Below are 17203 nucleotides of genomic sequence, written 5' to 3'. Positions count from 1 at the left end.
GAAACCCCAGCTCCACACCTTTCCCACCATACACCACACACACACACACACACACCTCCCAGGAAGAACTGGCCCCTCCTTCTTTTCCTTCCCCCACTTGTGTGTCCCTGTGTCAAAACAATCACACCAGCACACATTTACTATGACCAGTGTTTATTATTAGTATTATTATTTTAGGATTTAGATCTTTAGCAGCTCCCAGGACCAATACATGGCTCAAAACAATACCAAATGCCCACTTATGTCATGATGTCTGACAAATGATGACCACTTTGACTTCTTAAAATGTTAAATTATTTTTAAATATGTGCATGTGGGCCGGGCGCGGTGGCTCAAGCCTGTAATCCCAGCACTTTGGGAGGCTGAGACGGGCAGATCACGAGGTCAGGAGATAGAGACCATCCTGGCTAACACTGTGAAACCCCCGTCTCTACTAAAAAATACAAAAAACTAGCCGGGCGAGGTGGCGGGCGCCTGTAGTCCCAGCTACTCGGGAGGCTGAGGCAGGAGAATGGCGTGAACCCGGGAGGCGGAGCTTGCAGTGAGCTGAGATCCAGCCACTGCACTCCAGCCCCGGGGACAGAGTGAGACTCCGTCTCAAATAAATAAATAAATAAATAAATAAATAAATAAATAAATATGTGCATGTGTATGATTATGTCTGTCTCTGCCCTGCTGGTGCCCCAGCTCCTGATGCCCTGCACACCTATCTGGTCTCAGGGAATCCTTACAAATTCTGTATGGCAAAGGTCCTTGTTAGTTTCCTCTTATAACCAGCAAAGTGAGGTACAGAGAACCTGTTAGTTTTCTATTGCTGCTGTAACAGATTACCACAAATGTAGCAGCTTCAAACAACACAAAGCCGGGCACAGTAGCTCACGCCTGTAATCTCAACACTTTGGAAGGTCGAGGAAGGTGGATGGTTTGAGCTCAGGAGTTCGAGACCAGCCTGGGCAACATAGCGAAACCCTGTCTCTACAAAGAATACAGAAATTAGCCAGGTGTGGTGGTGTGTGCCTGTGGTCCTGGCTACTTGGGAGGCTGAAGTGGGAGGATTGCTTGAGCTGGGGAAGTTGAGGCTGCAGTAAGCCGTGATTGCTCCACTGCTCTCCAGCCTGGGTGACAGAGTAAGGCTCTGTCTCAAAAAAAAAAAAAAAAAATATATATATATATATATATACACACACACACACACACACGTGTATATACTATATGTATATATATATGTACATATATATAATATGTGTATATATACACAAATAAAAACAACACAAGTTTATTCTCTTATGGCACTAGAAGTCAGAAGTCCAAAATGAGTCTTGTGGGGCTAAAATCAAGGGGTTGGCAGGGCTGCATTTCCTCTTCATCATCCTGTCTTCTCTTTCTGACCCTCCCGGCTCCCTCTTATACGGACCATGTGATCACACTGGGCCCACCTGCATAATCCAGGATAAACTCCTCATCTCAAGACCCTTAATTTAGCCACATCTGCAAAGCCCCTTTGGCCATGGAACATAGCCACAGGTTCTGGGGGTTAGGACATGGGCATCTTTGGGGGCCATTATTCAGCCTATCACAGAGATGAAGGAAGTGACCAGCCCAAGATCCCCCAGTAGTAAGCAGCAGAGTGGCGGTCTAATCCCAGTCTTCCTGACCCCAAATTCTGGCTCCTGACCTCCCCTCAACACCAGGGGTGGGGTCGGGGCGGGTGGGTAGAGATGTATTTTCTGTGGTTTCTGTGCACTGTTGTTTGTGCTGTCCCATTCCGCCCCCACCCTGCCTCCACAGGCTCCATCCTGATGCATTTCACACCACCCCTGTCCACTTGTCTCCATGAGGGTATCCCTAGCCTAACCAGGAGAGTCTCCGTCTCTGCAGCCTACCCAGTCTCTGAGTTTGTTGAGTGAGTATGTGGGTAAGTGGACAGACAGAAGGCTGCCGGCTCCAGTCCCTTCTCCCTGGCTCCTGCCACTGACTTGAAGATATTCTCTAGGCCGGGAGTGGTGGCTCACACCTGTAATCCCAGCACTTTGGGAGGCCAAAGCAGGAGAATCACTTGAGCCCAGGAGGTGGAGGTTGCAGTGAGTCATGATCACGCCATTGCACTCCAGCTTGGGCGACAGAGCAAGACTCTGTCTCAAAAAACAAAACAAAACAAAAAGGGAAAATGATCTCTAGCTTTGGGAGTCACAGAGAAAGCCTGACTCTGGGTCCCGGGCTCCTCCTCTCCTGGTGGCTGCTTGTCTCCTTCAAGTCACCCAGACTCTGAAGGAGGGGGCCCATCCAGAGGAGAAGAGGCACAAAGGCTGAAGACCTGGATATGGGGAACAGGAGGTCTCTGGGTCCCTCCCTGGGCATGAGCTCCCAGAGGCCACTGCTGTTGGCCCAAAGACCAAAACACTGCAGCTGCTCAGTGGTCTCCCTAGGCTCCGCCCTCAGAATCCCCCTTTCCCACAGCACAGCCCATCTCTGCTGGCCTCCCCTCACCCACCCCACACCTCGGCCTGCTGCCTGATCTCTGCTCTTCTACAAAGCACCTCTGCCTTCTCCAGAGTTTTCCTATCCACGTTCCCAGGTCTGTAGCGGCATTAGCAAGAGGAAACCCAATTACATTCCAATTACTCTAGTCCTAGCCAGACAGAGGTTACTGTAAGTCACAGCAGGATTGGGAAGGAGGAGGAGGTAGCACCTGGGGCCAATGCCTAGGGTGACACTTGAAGATGGATATGACAGGGACCTGTGGCTCAGAGGCTCAGGATTAGATCAACAAGGCTGGGGCTGGCTGGTTCCAGGAAAGAGGTCGTGTGGGCCCCTGTTGACAGACAGCTCAAGCACAGCAAAGCCTTGAGGCCAGTCCTCCCTGGGCAGAGGAGGCGCCAGGGCTGGGAGCCCAGCCTGGACATGGAGGACCTGAGGTCCCTGGGGCCCTCCCTTAGACATGGGCATTTTGCCAGAGTTCCCAGAGCCCAGTGCTGTTGTGCTGAGGACCAAAATCCGGCAGCTTCTTGTAGGTCTTCTAGAGCACTGCTGGTTCCCACTGCCCCGCCCCCAGGATTTTCTCTAAGCATACACCCACTCTCTCTCACGCCCATCTAGGCCAAATAACTGGCCTCTCCCACCCTTAGGCTGTGGTGAAATAGCCCAGATTCAGGACCAGAGGGGCTGCGAGGCCTAGCGCCTCCAGGCCACAGCCCTGGCTCCTGCTGCTGACTTGAAAATGCCTGGCCAGGGTCTGCTAGGGGAGACAGGGAGATCTGTTGCTTGTGATGGCAGGAATCTCTCAGGATCCCTTGACCTGGGGAGCAGCCATCTTCGGGGTACCAAGGAATAAAGGGTGGGGGAAGGTTAGCAATTGAGATCCCTCTTAAGTGGAGATGGGACTGACTCTGTGAAATTGTATACTGGGGGGGAATTCCCAGCTATGATTTCCTTCCTACATAGACATGCACTACCCTGTATCGTGACTTGGGGGAACCTGGTGAGCCCCGTGCCCACTCCAACCCGTGGTATCTGTGAAGCCCTGAAATATGGAGATCTGCACTCTGGGCTAGGTTCTAAGCCTGGGCTGTGCTGGGCTTGGCCAGTGCCTACCGCCCACACAGACAAACATGAATCTGTACCTTCCACACCGCTGGCTGCACCTTGTTTGCCGCAGCTGTCATTGGAGTGTCCCCACACGATCTGCCTCCCATCCCCCCCACATGCTGCAGCCCCCTCTTCAGCCCCTACATAGCAAACAGTCACAGCTCCAGGTGGGGGGCGGAGAATGTGGGGGGATAAGATGAGTCATTGCCGTAGGAACAGATGTACCAAGTTCCACATACGCACACTCACAGAGCCTTGCACACAAAGGCATGGCCACACTCACATTCCCACACTCACAGGGAAACACACTGGGGGGCCAGTGCTAGTCAAAGCCACAGTTGAACATTCAGATCCACACTGAGAAACAGACATCTCCTCACACATACACATTCCTCACAGACACAAACACCAAAACACAGAGACAGATCAAGACCCAGACAGACGCATCCCACCCAGGGTGACCTCCAGTCATCAACCCAGAGCCCATCCCCTGCTCATATGCATAGTCAGACACAAACACACTGGATTCCCTAGACACACACCACTGCCCTTACTTGAATTCAAGACTCAAACACAAACACACACGCATGCATACATACACAGACATGCACGCACCCACACATACACACACACACACACACACACACACACCAGCCCCTCTTCTGAGTCTCTTCACTCTCCTACCTTGGCCAGCACCTAGGGCAGGCAGGATATCACCCACCATGCAGATGCCATACCTGCCCAAGGACAAAGTTCTGCCTTGAGTTTAGCTTCAGTCATCCTCCTGTTCTGCAGAGGTGAAGGTCACTGGCCCCCTCCCTTAGGCTGCTCCAATGTCCTCTCCCACACCTCTTATGCCTAACAGTGCATCTCCAGAGCCTTTGAAAAGGGCTTTGGCTGCAACGGGAAAGATGGTGGTTACATCCCAGGAGTCACCCCAGGAGGGAAAGAGTGTGAGTTTCAGAGGGTGACGTGTTAGGAAGGTCCTATCCTGAGGTAGGGGATGGTCAAAGTGACTGCATGATGCTCAGGCAGTCACCCTTCACCTACCTGTGATTTCCAGAATCCCCAACCTTCAAACCTTTGCCCCTGCTGTTTCCTGACCTTGAATACCTTCCTGGAATACCACGATCCCCCTTGCAGGGCTACCTTCTTATTCTTCAGGTCTCCATGGAGATGCCCCTGCTCCAGGAAGCCTGTTCTCATGCCCTGGCTGAGTCGGTCTGTCCTCCCGTGCCCCACAGTTCCCAGGGCCCTCACACTCTCCTCACACCACAGGTTAATTGCCTGGGTGTACACCTGCCTCCCCCAGCAGCCAGAGGGAGGGAACCAGCAGGTGAGGGAGCCTCTGTCTGGTAAGAGAGGCTCATAGGCCTGAGAGGGGCAGAGGCTTGAAGCCCTGCTCTGCCTCTGCTGTGCGACCTTGGGCAAGTCATTGCCCCATGTGGGTCCAGTGTCCTCATCTGTAAAATGGGGACAATAACGACCACCTCACCAGGCTAATATGAAGATTAAATGAGACCAGGCATCATATGCATTATACAAATGGTAGCTGTATTATTATAACTCATTGCCTGGCACACAGCTTAATAAATCGTTATTTGTGGAATTAACGAACCCCCACTTCTGTCCCCATCGGTGTCCTTGTTTTTTGGGGGCAACAGTAGGTATAACAAAAAGAAGAATTGGGGGCAGATAGGATGGGGGATTGGGAGATGGGAGAGAAAGGCTCTCTGGCATCGTTGGGAGCTAGCTGTTCCAGCAGCATCCGGAGCTGGGCTGGAGGCGGTGCAGGCATCCTCTCTGTCTCATCCCTGTGACCCACCTGTGCCATCCTCCTCCTCAGTTATGTCAGGCAGCAAGGAGAGGCGCGGCTGGGCTCCACCTCTGCACTGTGGCCCTCCGAAGCTGCCAGGCCCGCCGGCACACACTAAGTGCGCCCAGAATGCGGGGTGGCCAGGGACATAAATATTGAACGAATGAGGATGGAATGAATGAACGGATGGACGCATGAATGGAGGTGGGATGGAAGCGTGAAGTGGGAGACGAGAAGGAACGAGCGTCTCCCTCCGCCCTGCGGGTCTCGGGGCTGGCTGGAAGACAAGGAGCCAAGACCGTCTGGGGGCTCCCACCCCGCCCTGCCCCTCCCGCCGGCCCTCCCTTCCCGCAGCGCGCAGCCCGGCGGAGCCCGCGCCGAGCCACAGCCCGCGCAGTTGCCGGGGCTCGCGCTCAGCCCCGCGAGCCCAGGCAGCGCAGCCTAGGGAGGGGGCTGCCCCGGCCCCCTCCCGCAGCCCCGGCCCCCAGAGGCTCGGCCTTCCTCGTAGGAAGGCGAAGTCTCCGATGCCAGGTCCGGGTACCAGCAGCCGAGAACACCCGGGTCCCGGAGCCAACAGGTGCGGGGTGTGGGGGACCCCCCAGGCCCGGGATGGGGGTTCCAAAGGACCCGCGGCGAGGGATGGGAGGAGCCATGAGTCTCGGGGGGGTAACCTGGGTGCTGGGAGACTGGCTTCTCGGCCAGCGCTGCTCTCCTCCAAGCAGGCTCCGAGTACCCTCGCTCCCCGCGCCTTCCAAGAGTCCCCCGCAGCCCCCGAGGTGCAGGAAGGTCCCGAGGACGGGGCGGGCCTGTCGGCGTTCAGTGGGGTATGAAGGCGTCCCCTCCCCCTCCCCAGGGGTCTCCAGGGATCCGCAACCCTCCGGTACCTGGCCGGGGTCGTCTTAGCCCAGCCGGGGGAAGGAGGGGCTGAGTGCGGGAGGAGGGAGGGGCGGGGAGCTGGGCTGGCCGGATTTATGAATGGAGAGCGGCCCGCGCGCCGGAACAGCGGCTCCTGGCGGCCGTCGGAGAGCGTCGCGGCCCTGGGGACCCAAAGGGGGCCTCTTAGCGGGCCTGGACGCTCCTCTTGCTCCCACGGGGTCATCAGTCCCTCCGCGCACCACCCACATTGTGTGTGTGTTGTACGTGTGCGTGTGCGCGCGTGCCCACCGGAGGGTCTGGCAGGTATGGCGGGTGGGGCTTGGGTCTCTTAACACCTCCTTTGGCTCGTTTTCCCAACCCAAAGTTAAAGCCTGTGAACTGGCTCAAGAAATATTTGCAATCGGGATGGCTTATCCTCCCAAATCTATGGTGTTTGATGGGTTCGAACAGACCTGGCTTAGGAGCTTTGTGACCTTGAGCAAGAGACTCAATCTCACTGAGCTTCCCTCTCATCTGCAAAGCAGGGTACCCTAATAATGGTAACCCGAAACGTCCCCTAAACTACCTTCTTGAACCAGGTTCTTGGTGAAGCACTTGGCAAGCATCGGAGCTCATTACTCCTCATCGCGGCCCTGTAAGGTAGGTAGGGCTGTCACCCCATTAGACAGATGGGGAAACCGAGGCTGAAAGAGGCCAGGTAAGCTACCCAAGGCAACTGGTGTGGAATTGGGATGCAACTCAGGTCTGTCTTCTTCCACCAATTTCATGACTGTGAGAATTAAGAGGGAACTTATATGCAAAGCACCTGGCACACTCCCTAATTTCCTTCCTTCTCTCTTTCCCCACTCTCTCCTTTCCTTCCTCCCTTCAGGAAGTTTGGAGCTGAGATCCGAAAAGAACTGGGTGCAAGCCTCCAGGCACCCTGAGGGGAGTGGGCTGAGGGCTGGCCCAAGTTCCCTCCTCCCCCTCTGCAGAGCCTAGGATGCCCCTCCGCCGCAGCGGCTCCTGAGCTCATGGAGCCCTCAGCCACCCCAGGGGCCCAGATGGGGGTCCCCACTGGCAGCAGGGAGCCATCCCCTGTGCCTCCAGACTATGAAGACGAGTTTCTCCGCTATCTGTGGCGCGATTATCTGTACCCAAAACAGTACGAGTGGGTCCTTATCGCAGCCTATGTGGCTGTGTTCCTCGTGGCCCTGGTGGGCAACACCCTGGGTAGGTCCAGGGCTTGCCCTGCAGTGCTGCTGGCTTTCCCTGGGGATTGAAGGGGGGGGGGTGTATGTGGGGAGGGGCTCGCTGATTGGGCAGAACTAGGATGGGTGTGGCTCTGCCATTAGCTTCACCTCACCCCGCTGCACCCTGCAGTCTGCCTGGCTGTGTGGCGGAACCACCACATGAGGACGGTCACCAACTACTTCATCGTCAACCTGTCCCTGGCTGACGTTCTGGTGACTGCCATCTGCCTGCCGGCCAGCCTGCTGGTGGACATCACTGAGTCCTGGCTGTTCGGCCATGCCCTCTGCAAGGTCATCCCCTATCTACAGGTGAGCTCTGCCCAGGCACCCCTCACCACTCCTTGTCACACCTGTACAAAACCTTGCGTAGGTCTCAGTGACCCTCAGACTTGCCTTTCAGATAGGTCAGTGGCTCGTGACCCCTGAAGTGTCATCCTCGGCTGCTAGCAAGGGCAAGCCACCAGATCAGACACTCCAGGACACAGACACAACCCCACAAAATCACAGAGATCCCCTCCTAGTCACAGCCACAGACATATATGTAGACACGTGTTGACACATATAGTCACCTCCAGGTACACAGGCACACAGTCAAGGAAAGAGGCATCAGCCCACAGTGACACATACACAACACCCTGGGCCTGCTCCTCAATCCCAAAGGGGCAGACATGAGGAGCCTGATGGAAACAGCCTTCTCCTCTCCCTCTTGCACTGGCCAGGAAAGACCCCAGTGGTGGAAACCAGGATGTCCAGATGGGATTAGTGGGATGGAAGAAGGCTTCTCTCAGTTTGTATCCTGTGATCCACTTCCTGCACCCCAGAGGGCAGGGGGTACCCCTAGAGGCAATGCCTACCCACCTCTGGCCCAGACTCAACTCTGTCTCCCAGAATGAGGGTTTTTTCCTAACAGCCTGGGGTAGGGATTGCATTCCATGGCAGAGATGAATGCCTCTTGGATTTCCCAGTTTTGAGGCTTCCCACTCAGCCAGTTAACTCTGGTGACCCTGAGCATAAAGACAGATGGATGAGGGAATTCTGTGCCTGTTTCCTCATCTGTAACAGGAGGGGCAAGAGCACTTACTCTGTGGGATTGCCATGAGGATGAAGAGAACAGTGCCCAGCGCATAGTAAGTTACATAGGTACAAGTTATTATTCACCGGAGGGGTGCACCTACCATGTGCCAGCTCTGAAGCTGGACATTGTTTACACATGATTTCACTTATTCTCACAAGAATCCTGCCAGGTAGATGGTATAAACCCATTCTGTAGACAAGGCTCAGAGAGGGTGAGTGACTTGCCCACATTTACACAGCCAGTAAGTGGTGGAGTCAGGATTTGCACTGCCCTGCACCTGCCGTCAGCCTCCTCACTCACCTACTCTCACGTCTCTGGGTGGCCCCCAAAATGACTGACATTGTGTCCCCGTGGGGCAGGCCGTGTCCGTGTCAGTGGCAGTGCTGACTCTCAGCTTCATCGCCCTGGACCGCTGGTATGCCATCTGCCACCCACTATTGTTCAAGAGCACAGCCCGGCGGGCCCGTGGCTCCATCCTGGGCATCTGGGCTGTGTCGCTGACCGTCATGGTGCCCCAGGCTGCAGTCATGGAATGCAGCAGTGTGCTGCCCGAGCTAGCCAACCGCACACGGCTCTTCTCGGTCTGTGATGAACGCTGGGCAGGTAATGGTGGAAGCCTGAAGCAGGCATCCCCTCAGGTGGGCACTTCGGGAGCACGTACCCCAAGAGCAAGCATCTAGCAGGGTCCCTTCCCAAGTGGGAAATCCCAGGGCAGGCATTTCCCCAGGGGACACCCTAGAGTGGCTCCTACCAGGGATACTCCCAGGGTGGATGCCTCCCCTCATGTAGATATCTGCTCTAGTGTAGACATCCTTCCAGGAGGGACACCCCAAGTTGGACAACTCCAGAGTCTCTGTCTGTCATGGTGGCTGTAGGGGGTCCAGCTGCTCCTAGGCCTTGCTTTGACCCTAGTCAGGACAGGGTGGCATTGCTAACCAGGGAAGGGTGGGGCTCGCGGATTGGGCTTGACTCTGCATCTCTTGACCCCTGCAGATGACCTATATCCCAAGATCTACCACAGTTGCTTCTTCATTGTCACCTACCTGGCCCCACTGGGCCTCATGGCCATGGCCTATTTCCAGATATTCCGCAAGCTCTGGGGCCGCCAGGTGAGGCCCACTCTGGTGTCACTGTGTGGGCTGGGGGTGGGGGTGCTACTGGTCTAACTGAGTAGACAGTCCTCTGCCATCAGCACGTGCCATCTTGGCTGCAACCAAAGAGAGGGGAAGCCCAGAGACACGTCAAACTCAACACCAAAAGCACCAGTGGCTACCCTGGAATGGAATAGTAACATGTCCTTCTAATATTAGTGGCTGCCGTTTATTGAAGTATCTACTCCCAGATAGTCTTGCATCCTTAGCCACCATATATTACCCACATTAAATATATGAGAAAACCGAGACCCAGAAGATCAACATAACTTCCCCCAAACCACTCAGCTAGTGAGTAGATCAGGAACTAAAGCCCAGATCTGTGAGCTTCCACTGCTGAGTTTAGTACCACTGCAACAATAATAATAGCAACCCCATGTTGCTTGCCAAATTAGGCACTTTGCATCCAGTGTCTTAACAACTTCTAACAAAAGAAGCAACGTTACCCACGTCACAAATGCCAAATAAGGGCAACCAACTTGCCAGATTCAACAGCAGCAGAGCCTTCTGGTTCCAGGGCCTGTCTTCTTTCCTGCATTACAGACTGACCCTCAGTGGGTTTCCTAGGTTTTTTGGGGGCAGGGGTGCTCACAGGCCCTTGGCCTAGTGAGTGGGAGTCCTGGACTGGTGTCTGGGTGGTGAGAAAAGGCAGGCCAGCAGAACATGACCAGGCTCAGGAAGGGACTCTCACACTTAGGGACGTCATCTACATTTCATAGGAAGTACTGGCTTGCGCCCAGGCCATGCCGGGCAGTGGGTGGGGACACGGACTGGTTGTGACCCAAGTCCTGCCTTGGAGGAGCACCCAATCCAGTAGGGCCCTTCCTGGCTGGCCAGCCCTGCAGTCCACCAGCACTCATCACCTGCTCCCCACAGAACCCCCAGCCAAGCAGGACACGGGCACGATCCTCCTCATTTGACAGACATGAAAGCAAGGCTTAGAAAGGAAAATGAGGTGGCCACGGTCACATAGCTCACAGATGTCTGAGCTGGCTCTAGACCCACGTTTCCAGAACTCTAGCCCCATGCCCCTCTGTGGTGGGCGATCCGAGCGTCCGGCGGCAGGAGAGGCTTCTCCAGGAGCCCAGAACCACTCCAGGCTTATAGGCACTGGTCCAGGCAATTCCATGCTGCCCACCTGCCCACCCCTTGCCCAGGGCTCCTCACAGTCTGGTATGACCCAGAGGAGGCACAACTCACCCCCACCCCTACTCTCAAAGATAGTGTTGGAGATTTAGGGAGGATGGATGGGCAGTTGAGAGGATGTGGCCTGGGGCCTTGTCAAGGGTCCCCACCTCTTTGAGTCTTAGTTGCCTCATCTATCCATAAGGACCAATGATACCTTTCCACAAGGCATGTTGTAGGGGGTTTCACAAAGAGCTCATGGAAAATGAAAGTCTAGGCTGGGCACAGTGGTTCACACCTGTAATCCCAGCACTCTGGGAGGCTGAGGCGGGCGGATCACCTGAGGTCAGGAGTTCAAGACCAGCCTGGCCAACGTGGTGAAACCCCGTTTCTACCAAAAATACAAAAATTAGCCTGGTGTGGTGGCACACACCTGTAATCCCAGCTACTCGGGAGGCTGAGGTTGAAGAGAGCCAAGATCGCACCATTGCACTTTAGCCTGAGTGACAAGAGTGAAACGCCATCTCAAAAAAAAAAAAAAGAAAATGAAAATCTATCATTCACTCTCAAGTCCTGAGTGTTAGTCTTTATCATAAACATCAGATTGCTTCCTCTCGCAAAGGTTTTCTCCCTTTGCCCATCTCCACCCTGCCCAGGGTCCAGCCTGGAGTGGGCCCCACAAAAGGCAACCACCCTCCCAAGGTGCTATACCCACCGCTGCTGTCTCTATGTGTGCTGGACAGATTCCCGGCACCACCTCAGCACTGGTGCGAAACTGGAAGCGCCCCTCAGACCAGCTGGGGGACCTGGAGCAGGGCCTGAGTGGACAGCCCCAGCCCCGGGCCCGCGCCTTCCTGGCTGAAGTGAAGCAGATGCGTGCGCGGAGGAAGACAGCCAAGATGCTGATGGTGGTGCTGCTGGTCTTTGCCCTCTGCTACCTGCCCATCAGTGTCCTCAATGTCCTTAAGAGGTGAGAGCCCGGGGTATGGTTGGGGTGGGGAGAAGTTTGAGGCTAGGGAAGGAGCTCTCCTTGCTTGGGAGAAAGACCTGGCTCCACCCCTTCTCCACAATGTGACCTTGGGCAGGCCATTTCTCTTCTCTGAGCCTCTGTCTCCTAGGGCTATCGTGAAAATTCATTCACTTAATCATCACATTTTAGGGGGTTGGAAATACAGTGAACAAGTGCACAAGACAGACAAAGTCCCTGCCTTCATGGAGGATGCATTCTAGCGGGAGAGAAGGGAAGTAAATAGAAAAATCAATGTATATTATAATATCAGGAAATGATAACTGCTGGGAAGAAAAATAAAATAGGACAGAGTGACAATGACAAGGGTTGGTGGGTTTTTGCTTTTGCTTTAGATATAATGGTTTAAAAAAAGCAAGGGGCCAGGTGCAGTGGCTCACGTCTGTAATCCCAACACGTTGGGAGGCCAAAGAGGGAGGATCGCTTGAGGCCATGAGTTCAAGATCAGCCCAAGCAATCTAATGAGACTTCATCTCTACTAAAATTCAAAAAATTAGCCGGGCATGGTGGCATGTGCCTGTAGTTCTAGCTACACAGACTGAGGTGGAAGAATAGCCTGAGTCCAGGAGGTTGAGGCTGCAGCGAGCCATGATTGCACCATTGCACTCCAGCCTGGGTGCCAGAGCTGTCTCAAAAAAAAAAAAAAAAAAAGCCTTTCCAAGGAAATGACATTTGAGCAGAGACTTGAAGTGAGAGAGCTAACCATGCATGTGTCTGGAGGGACAGCAAAAGAGGGTCACAGGGCGCCGGGGAGAGAATGCAGGCTATTGGACAGAAGACAGTCTCACTTTGAGACTGTGCTTGGCCACTTCCTGGTTGTGTGATCTTCGGCATGTCACTTTACTTCTCTGAGCCTCAGTTTCCCTAATAGAAAAATGGATGATGTCTATGACTCATCATGTTGCTGTGAGGATGGATGAGAAAGTGGATGGGAAGCCCTAGGGGATCCGATGGCGAGGAGACTAGAGATGCCCATCACGGTGCTTGATACCCTCCATGCTTGAGAACCCCAAACCCTGGCCAAGACCTCAGGTACAGAAGGCAGGAAATGTGGACAGAAGTGGGCAGCAGGAACTCTTGCACTTTACAGCTCAGGTTCTGTGAGCAGCACTCCCCCAATACACACACACACAACTACTCCATTTCTGACGCTCCTCTACCCTGGGCCTAGGGTGTTCGGGATGTTCCGCCAAGTCAGTGACCGCGAAGCTGTCTACGCCTGCTTCACCTTCTCCCACTGGCTGGTGTACGCCAACAGTGCTGCCAACCCCATCATCTACAACTTCCTCAGTGGTGAGCAGGCTGGGGATGCAAAGTCACTGAGGGTGGCCAACAGTCCACATGACAAGTCTCCCCATCCCCAAGCCAGGCCCAAATAAAGGATGGTGGGTGAGGATGTACCTGCTGTGGGCACAGTGATCCTGCTCTGGGAGGACCCACCCCGAGGGGCCCTGTCCTGAGTGGGAGACGGGCTACACTCGCCACAGTGGCTAGCACCCAGGATCCAGTTGTGCAGATTCTGCAGACCAGTGAGTGAGTGGAAGGGCAGGGGCTAGGTCAGTTCACCCCCTACTCCCACCACAGGTGCAGGCACAGCAAGACCTCCAATCAGCACAGGCAGAGGAGGGAGTCAGACCTGTGGGAGGAGGGCCCTGGAGCCCCTGCCTGAGGAAGGATTGCACAGTCCAGGTGTCAGGGCTAAAGGAGGGTCACTGGCAGAGATAGGCCAGGCTCAGGAAAGGGCTTCCCCGGCTCAGCTAGACACACTGGCAGAGCGACCAGAATCTCAGGGGTCGTCCCCTCTGGAAGTCTTCCTCCCTGGCCGCGCCCACTCCCACTCCAGGCCTCTCCTCTCTGCTGTCCCAGTGCCCACTCCCTCCCTCTACCTCCCAGTCTCAGGGTGGTAATGGCCCTGAGGCTGAGCTCAGCAGAAGTGTGACTCACCAGCCCTCTGACTTTGGGATTAGACTTCTGAAGAACAGGTCCAGATGACTGTTCAAGCCTGGACAGAAATAATCTTTGAGGAACTACTAAAAGGTTAAAGAAGGGATCCGGAGTCAATAGTATAACCCTCATTGAGACTCAAGAATTACTCAACAAGGCTGGCTGCGGGTTTCCAGCTCAGAAAAGAGAAGATAAGCTCTGTGGGGAGGGGAGGGCAGACAGACTTACTGACACATATGCCTTTGTTTGGCCTGTGTTTACTGAGCACCTACTGGGTGCCTGGCCCTGTGCTGGGCACCAGAGAGGGTGGCAGGCTAATGACACATGATCAAAGAGGCTCCAGCCTGACAAAATCTGTTTCCATGGTACACCTGGGCTGAACAAGGTGGTGTGGCGGTCCCTCCTTCCCTCCTCCCCCTTGAGAAGGGCTTTGGAATTAGAATTGGGTTCAGCTTCTGGCTGGGTGGCCTTGGGCAAGCCACTGTACCTATGTGCATCTCATCTGTGAAGTGAGGATAAAGGACTCCAGTCTTTCAGGGTGCTGGGATGCTCTGGGGGACAGAGGCTGAGGCGCCCGTCACAGCGTGACTGCCAAATGCAAAAGGGCTGCTGCTGCCGTCATTTTCATCACCAAAGGGCAAAGAGGGCACAAGCCTAGCAACAGATAGTGACCCCCACGCACACACCAAGGAGGGCAGAGGTGACCTGAGGCCCCTGAGCCAGACACCACGTTTTGAGCCAGTCTCTGAGCCAGAGCGCAGTCAAGGAATCAGATGGCAACTGCGTCTCTCCTTGGGAATCCGCTCCAGGGCCTCTGTCCTCTCTCCCTGGCGGTGCCGAGGTTGCCTCAAGGCTCTGCCTCCCAGCTCTATCCCTCCCTCCCTCCCCGCCTCCTCACAGGCAGCTTGGCTGGAGCTGCGTGGGTGTCCCTGGGCTCAAGGCCCCTTCCTGCTGCATCTGTCTCCTTATGGCTGTGTCTTTTGTCTCCCAACCAAGGCAAATTCCGGGAGCAGTTTAAGGCTGCCTTCTCCTGCTGCCTGCCTGGCCCGGGTCCCTGCGGCTCTCTGAAGGCCCCTAGTCCCCGCTCCTCTGCCAGCCACAAGTCCTTGTCCTTGCAGAGCCGATGCTCCGTCTCCAAACTCTCTGAGCATGTGGTGCTCACCAGCGTCACCACAGTGCTGCCCTGAGCGAGGGCTGCCCTGGAGGCTCCAGCTCAGGGGATCTGCCCCTACCCCTCATGGAAAGACAGCTGGATGTGGTGAAAGGCTGGGGCTTCAGTTCTGGGTTTCTGCCTGTGTGATTCTGGATAAGTCACTTGCCCTCTCTGAGCTTGTGTCCCCTAAGCAGGGTTGATGTGAGGATTAAGCATGCTGAAGCAAGTGGAAAGCTCATTGTCAACTGTGAAGTGTTGTGGACACGATTATTGTTTTACTTCTCTCATTTGGCCATACCCCACAGTATAATCTGTCCCCATCATCCTTCCAGAGCTTGACCATCCTCCTAAAGACCCCTTTCCTACCCAATTACCGGCCTTCCCTAGAGTCTGCTCTAAAGGTCCCAACAGGCATTTCCATCTGGTTCCGTGGCTCCCTGAAGCCCAGGGCTGCACTTGGCCAGCTGTTCTGATGCCTGTGTGAACTAATCTGGGCCCAGCCTTTCTCCAGTGGGCCATGAGCGCAGCCCCACCCTAACCAGGTGCCAAGGGCACACACCACAGACCTGACCTTGTTGGCTTTGTGGTGTGATAAAACACTCTCCATGGCCACTTGGCACAGAGGCCAGCAGCCCGAAGCAACTGTAATTAAAAGCCTGGCACTGAATGTTCCCTTTCCTTGTCATTGCACAAAATCTGTGCCGCTGAGGTTAGGAGCAGAGGAAGGTAGGGAAGCTAGGGGGAGGGAAGACAAGAAGGCACTAGAATGCTCTTATCTGCTGACCTCCCACTCCCACTACATGGGATCCAAGATGGACTCAGCCAGGCCTCAGCACACGTGGTGCTGCCTCCTCATGCGGTGCCAATCCTGTGATGCCAGAACCTTGCCCCTCGACACAACTGTCTGCTCACAGGCCCAATGGCCTGGGGAAGGTAAGGGGGGCCGGGTAGGCAGATAGCAGGTTAATGGGCTGATTTGCTGTTATCTTCATCTTCTTGGAAACCAAGGCTTGCGTCTATTTTCTATGAACTCACAGGATAGAAAGAGAAAGCCACAGACTTGGCCAGACATGCTCCGTCTGCCACCGAGATGATTTTAAGGCTGCCAAAGGCTCCGAGCCGTGTTGCCAGAGCAGGACGTGGAGCGCAGTCTGAAGTGCTACTCTGCTGAGAGGAACAAGGACATCTGGCAGGGGCCAGCTCTGCTATGCACACCACCAGGTCTGCTTAACTTGATTAATGGAGCTGTAGGCTCCCTCTGACCTCACCCGTCAAGAAGGTGGGCACAGCCTTGGTGCTGCCAGGGGTCCAGCCCAGGAGTATTGAAGCACTGCTCATCCTAGGCACCCCGCTTCACCCAGAGCAGGTGGAATGTGTGGCCTAAGTATGCCACCTGCTCTCCACACGACTTACCAGCCCAGCTCTCTGTGGATGGCGCAGAGCTCCAGCTGCTGCCAGGATGGGTTCTCCTGCCCATTCCACACTCCCACTGGCCTTAGGATCCAAAGCGGTTGGCACAGTGCGTAGGCAGGCTTGGAGGTGAGTGTGCAGGATGAGGTGTGACAGCCGGCCCCCAAGCTCAGAACCAACCATGCTCACAAGATCAATCCAGGTCTTGGGCTCCTCAGCCTCAGCTGAGCACAAAGGTGAGAGACTACAATTGGCACCATCGGGTTTCAGCAGACACTTGGTTCAGTGGGAACAAAGAAACAACAGGCGCTGCTCCTAATGACTGCAGTTCTACTCCACGCTCTGCTGGCTGAACCCAGCACCATGGGGGGCCTCAGCCCTCCACTCTGGGGGACTCGGATAAACTGAAGAAATTTCAGGGGAGGTGACCAGGATGCCGAGGGGAGAGATGCTCAGCGAGGGACTGCTCAAGAGCCCGGGGCTATCTGGCCTAGGGAAGGGAGGACTTGGGGAAAATGTGGTATAAAGGGCAGGCTCCACTATGCAGAGGGTTGGCATGCAGAAAGGTTGATGTATGTCCTGAGCGGCCCACAGAGAAAACCACAGCCAATGGTGGTGTCTTCAAGATGGCAGGATTTAGAATCCACATCAGGAAGATGTTCTGCCAGTCATGGAGGAAATGGGCTGCCCGGAAAGGCACTGGGTTCTTTGCCTTTGGTGAAGCAGAGGCCAGACTCACATGGGGGCTATGAAGGGAATTATAGCTCTGGATGGCTGCTGGCCTCTGGGAACCAGATTCCACCTAATGC

At 55.0% G+C, this 17203-nt stretch overlaps 1 protein-coding gene across 1 annotated transcript; it reads left to right on the top strand.

Moving 5' to 3' along the window:
• The first annotated feature begins 5846 nt into the window (after positions 1-5846).
• On the top strand, positions 5847-15226 carry HCRTR1 (hypocretin receptor 1). The gene is made up of 10 exons (XM_033227371.1): positions 5847-5978; positions 6124-6225; positions 6802-6916; positions 7149-7489; positions 7640-7818; positions 8944-9187; positions 9578-9693; positions 11604-11830; positions 13059-13180; positions 14828-15226. Exons 4-10 carry the CDS (start codon positions 7291-7293, stop codon positions 15016-15018), a joined length of 1278 nt encoding a protein of 425 aa, XP_033083262.1. The 5' UTR covers positions 5847-5978; positions 6124-6225; positions 6802-6916; positions 7149-7290; the 3' UTR covers positions 15019-15226.
• Positions 15227-17203: the final 1977 nt, after the last annotated feature.

Source organism: Trachypithecus francoisi, unplaced genomic scaffold (assembly GCF_009764315.1).
Source record: "Trachypithecus francoisi isolate TF-2019V2 unplaced genomic scaffold, Tfra_2.0 Lachesis_group12, whole genome shotgun sequence".
Classification (NCBI taxonomy): Eukaryota; Metazoa; Chordata; class Mammalia; order Primates; family Cercopithecidae; genus Trachypithecus; species Trachypithecus francoisi.
This window is presented reverse-complemented; position numbering and strand designations above follow the sequence as displayed.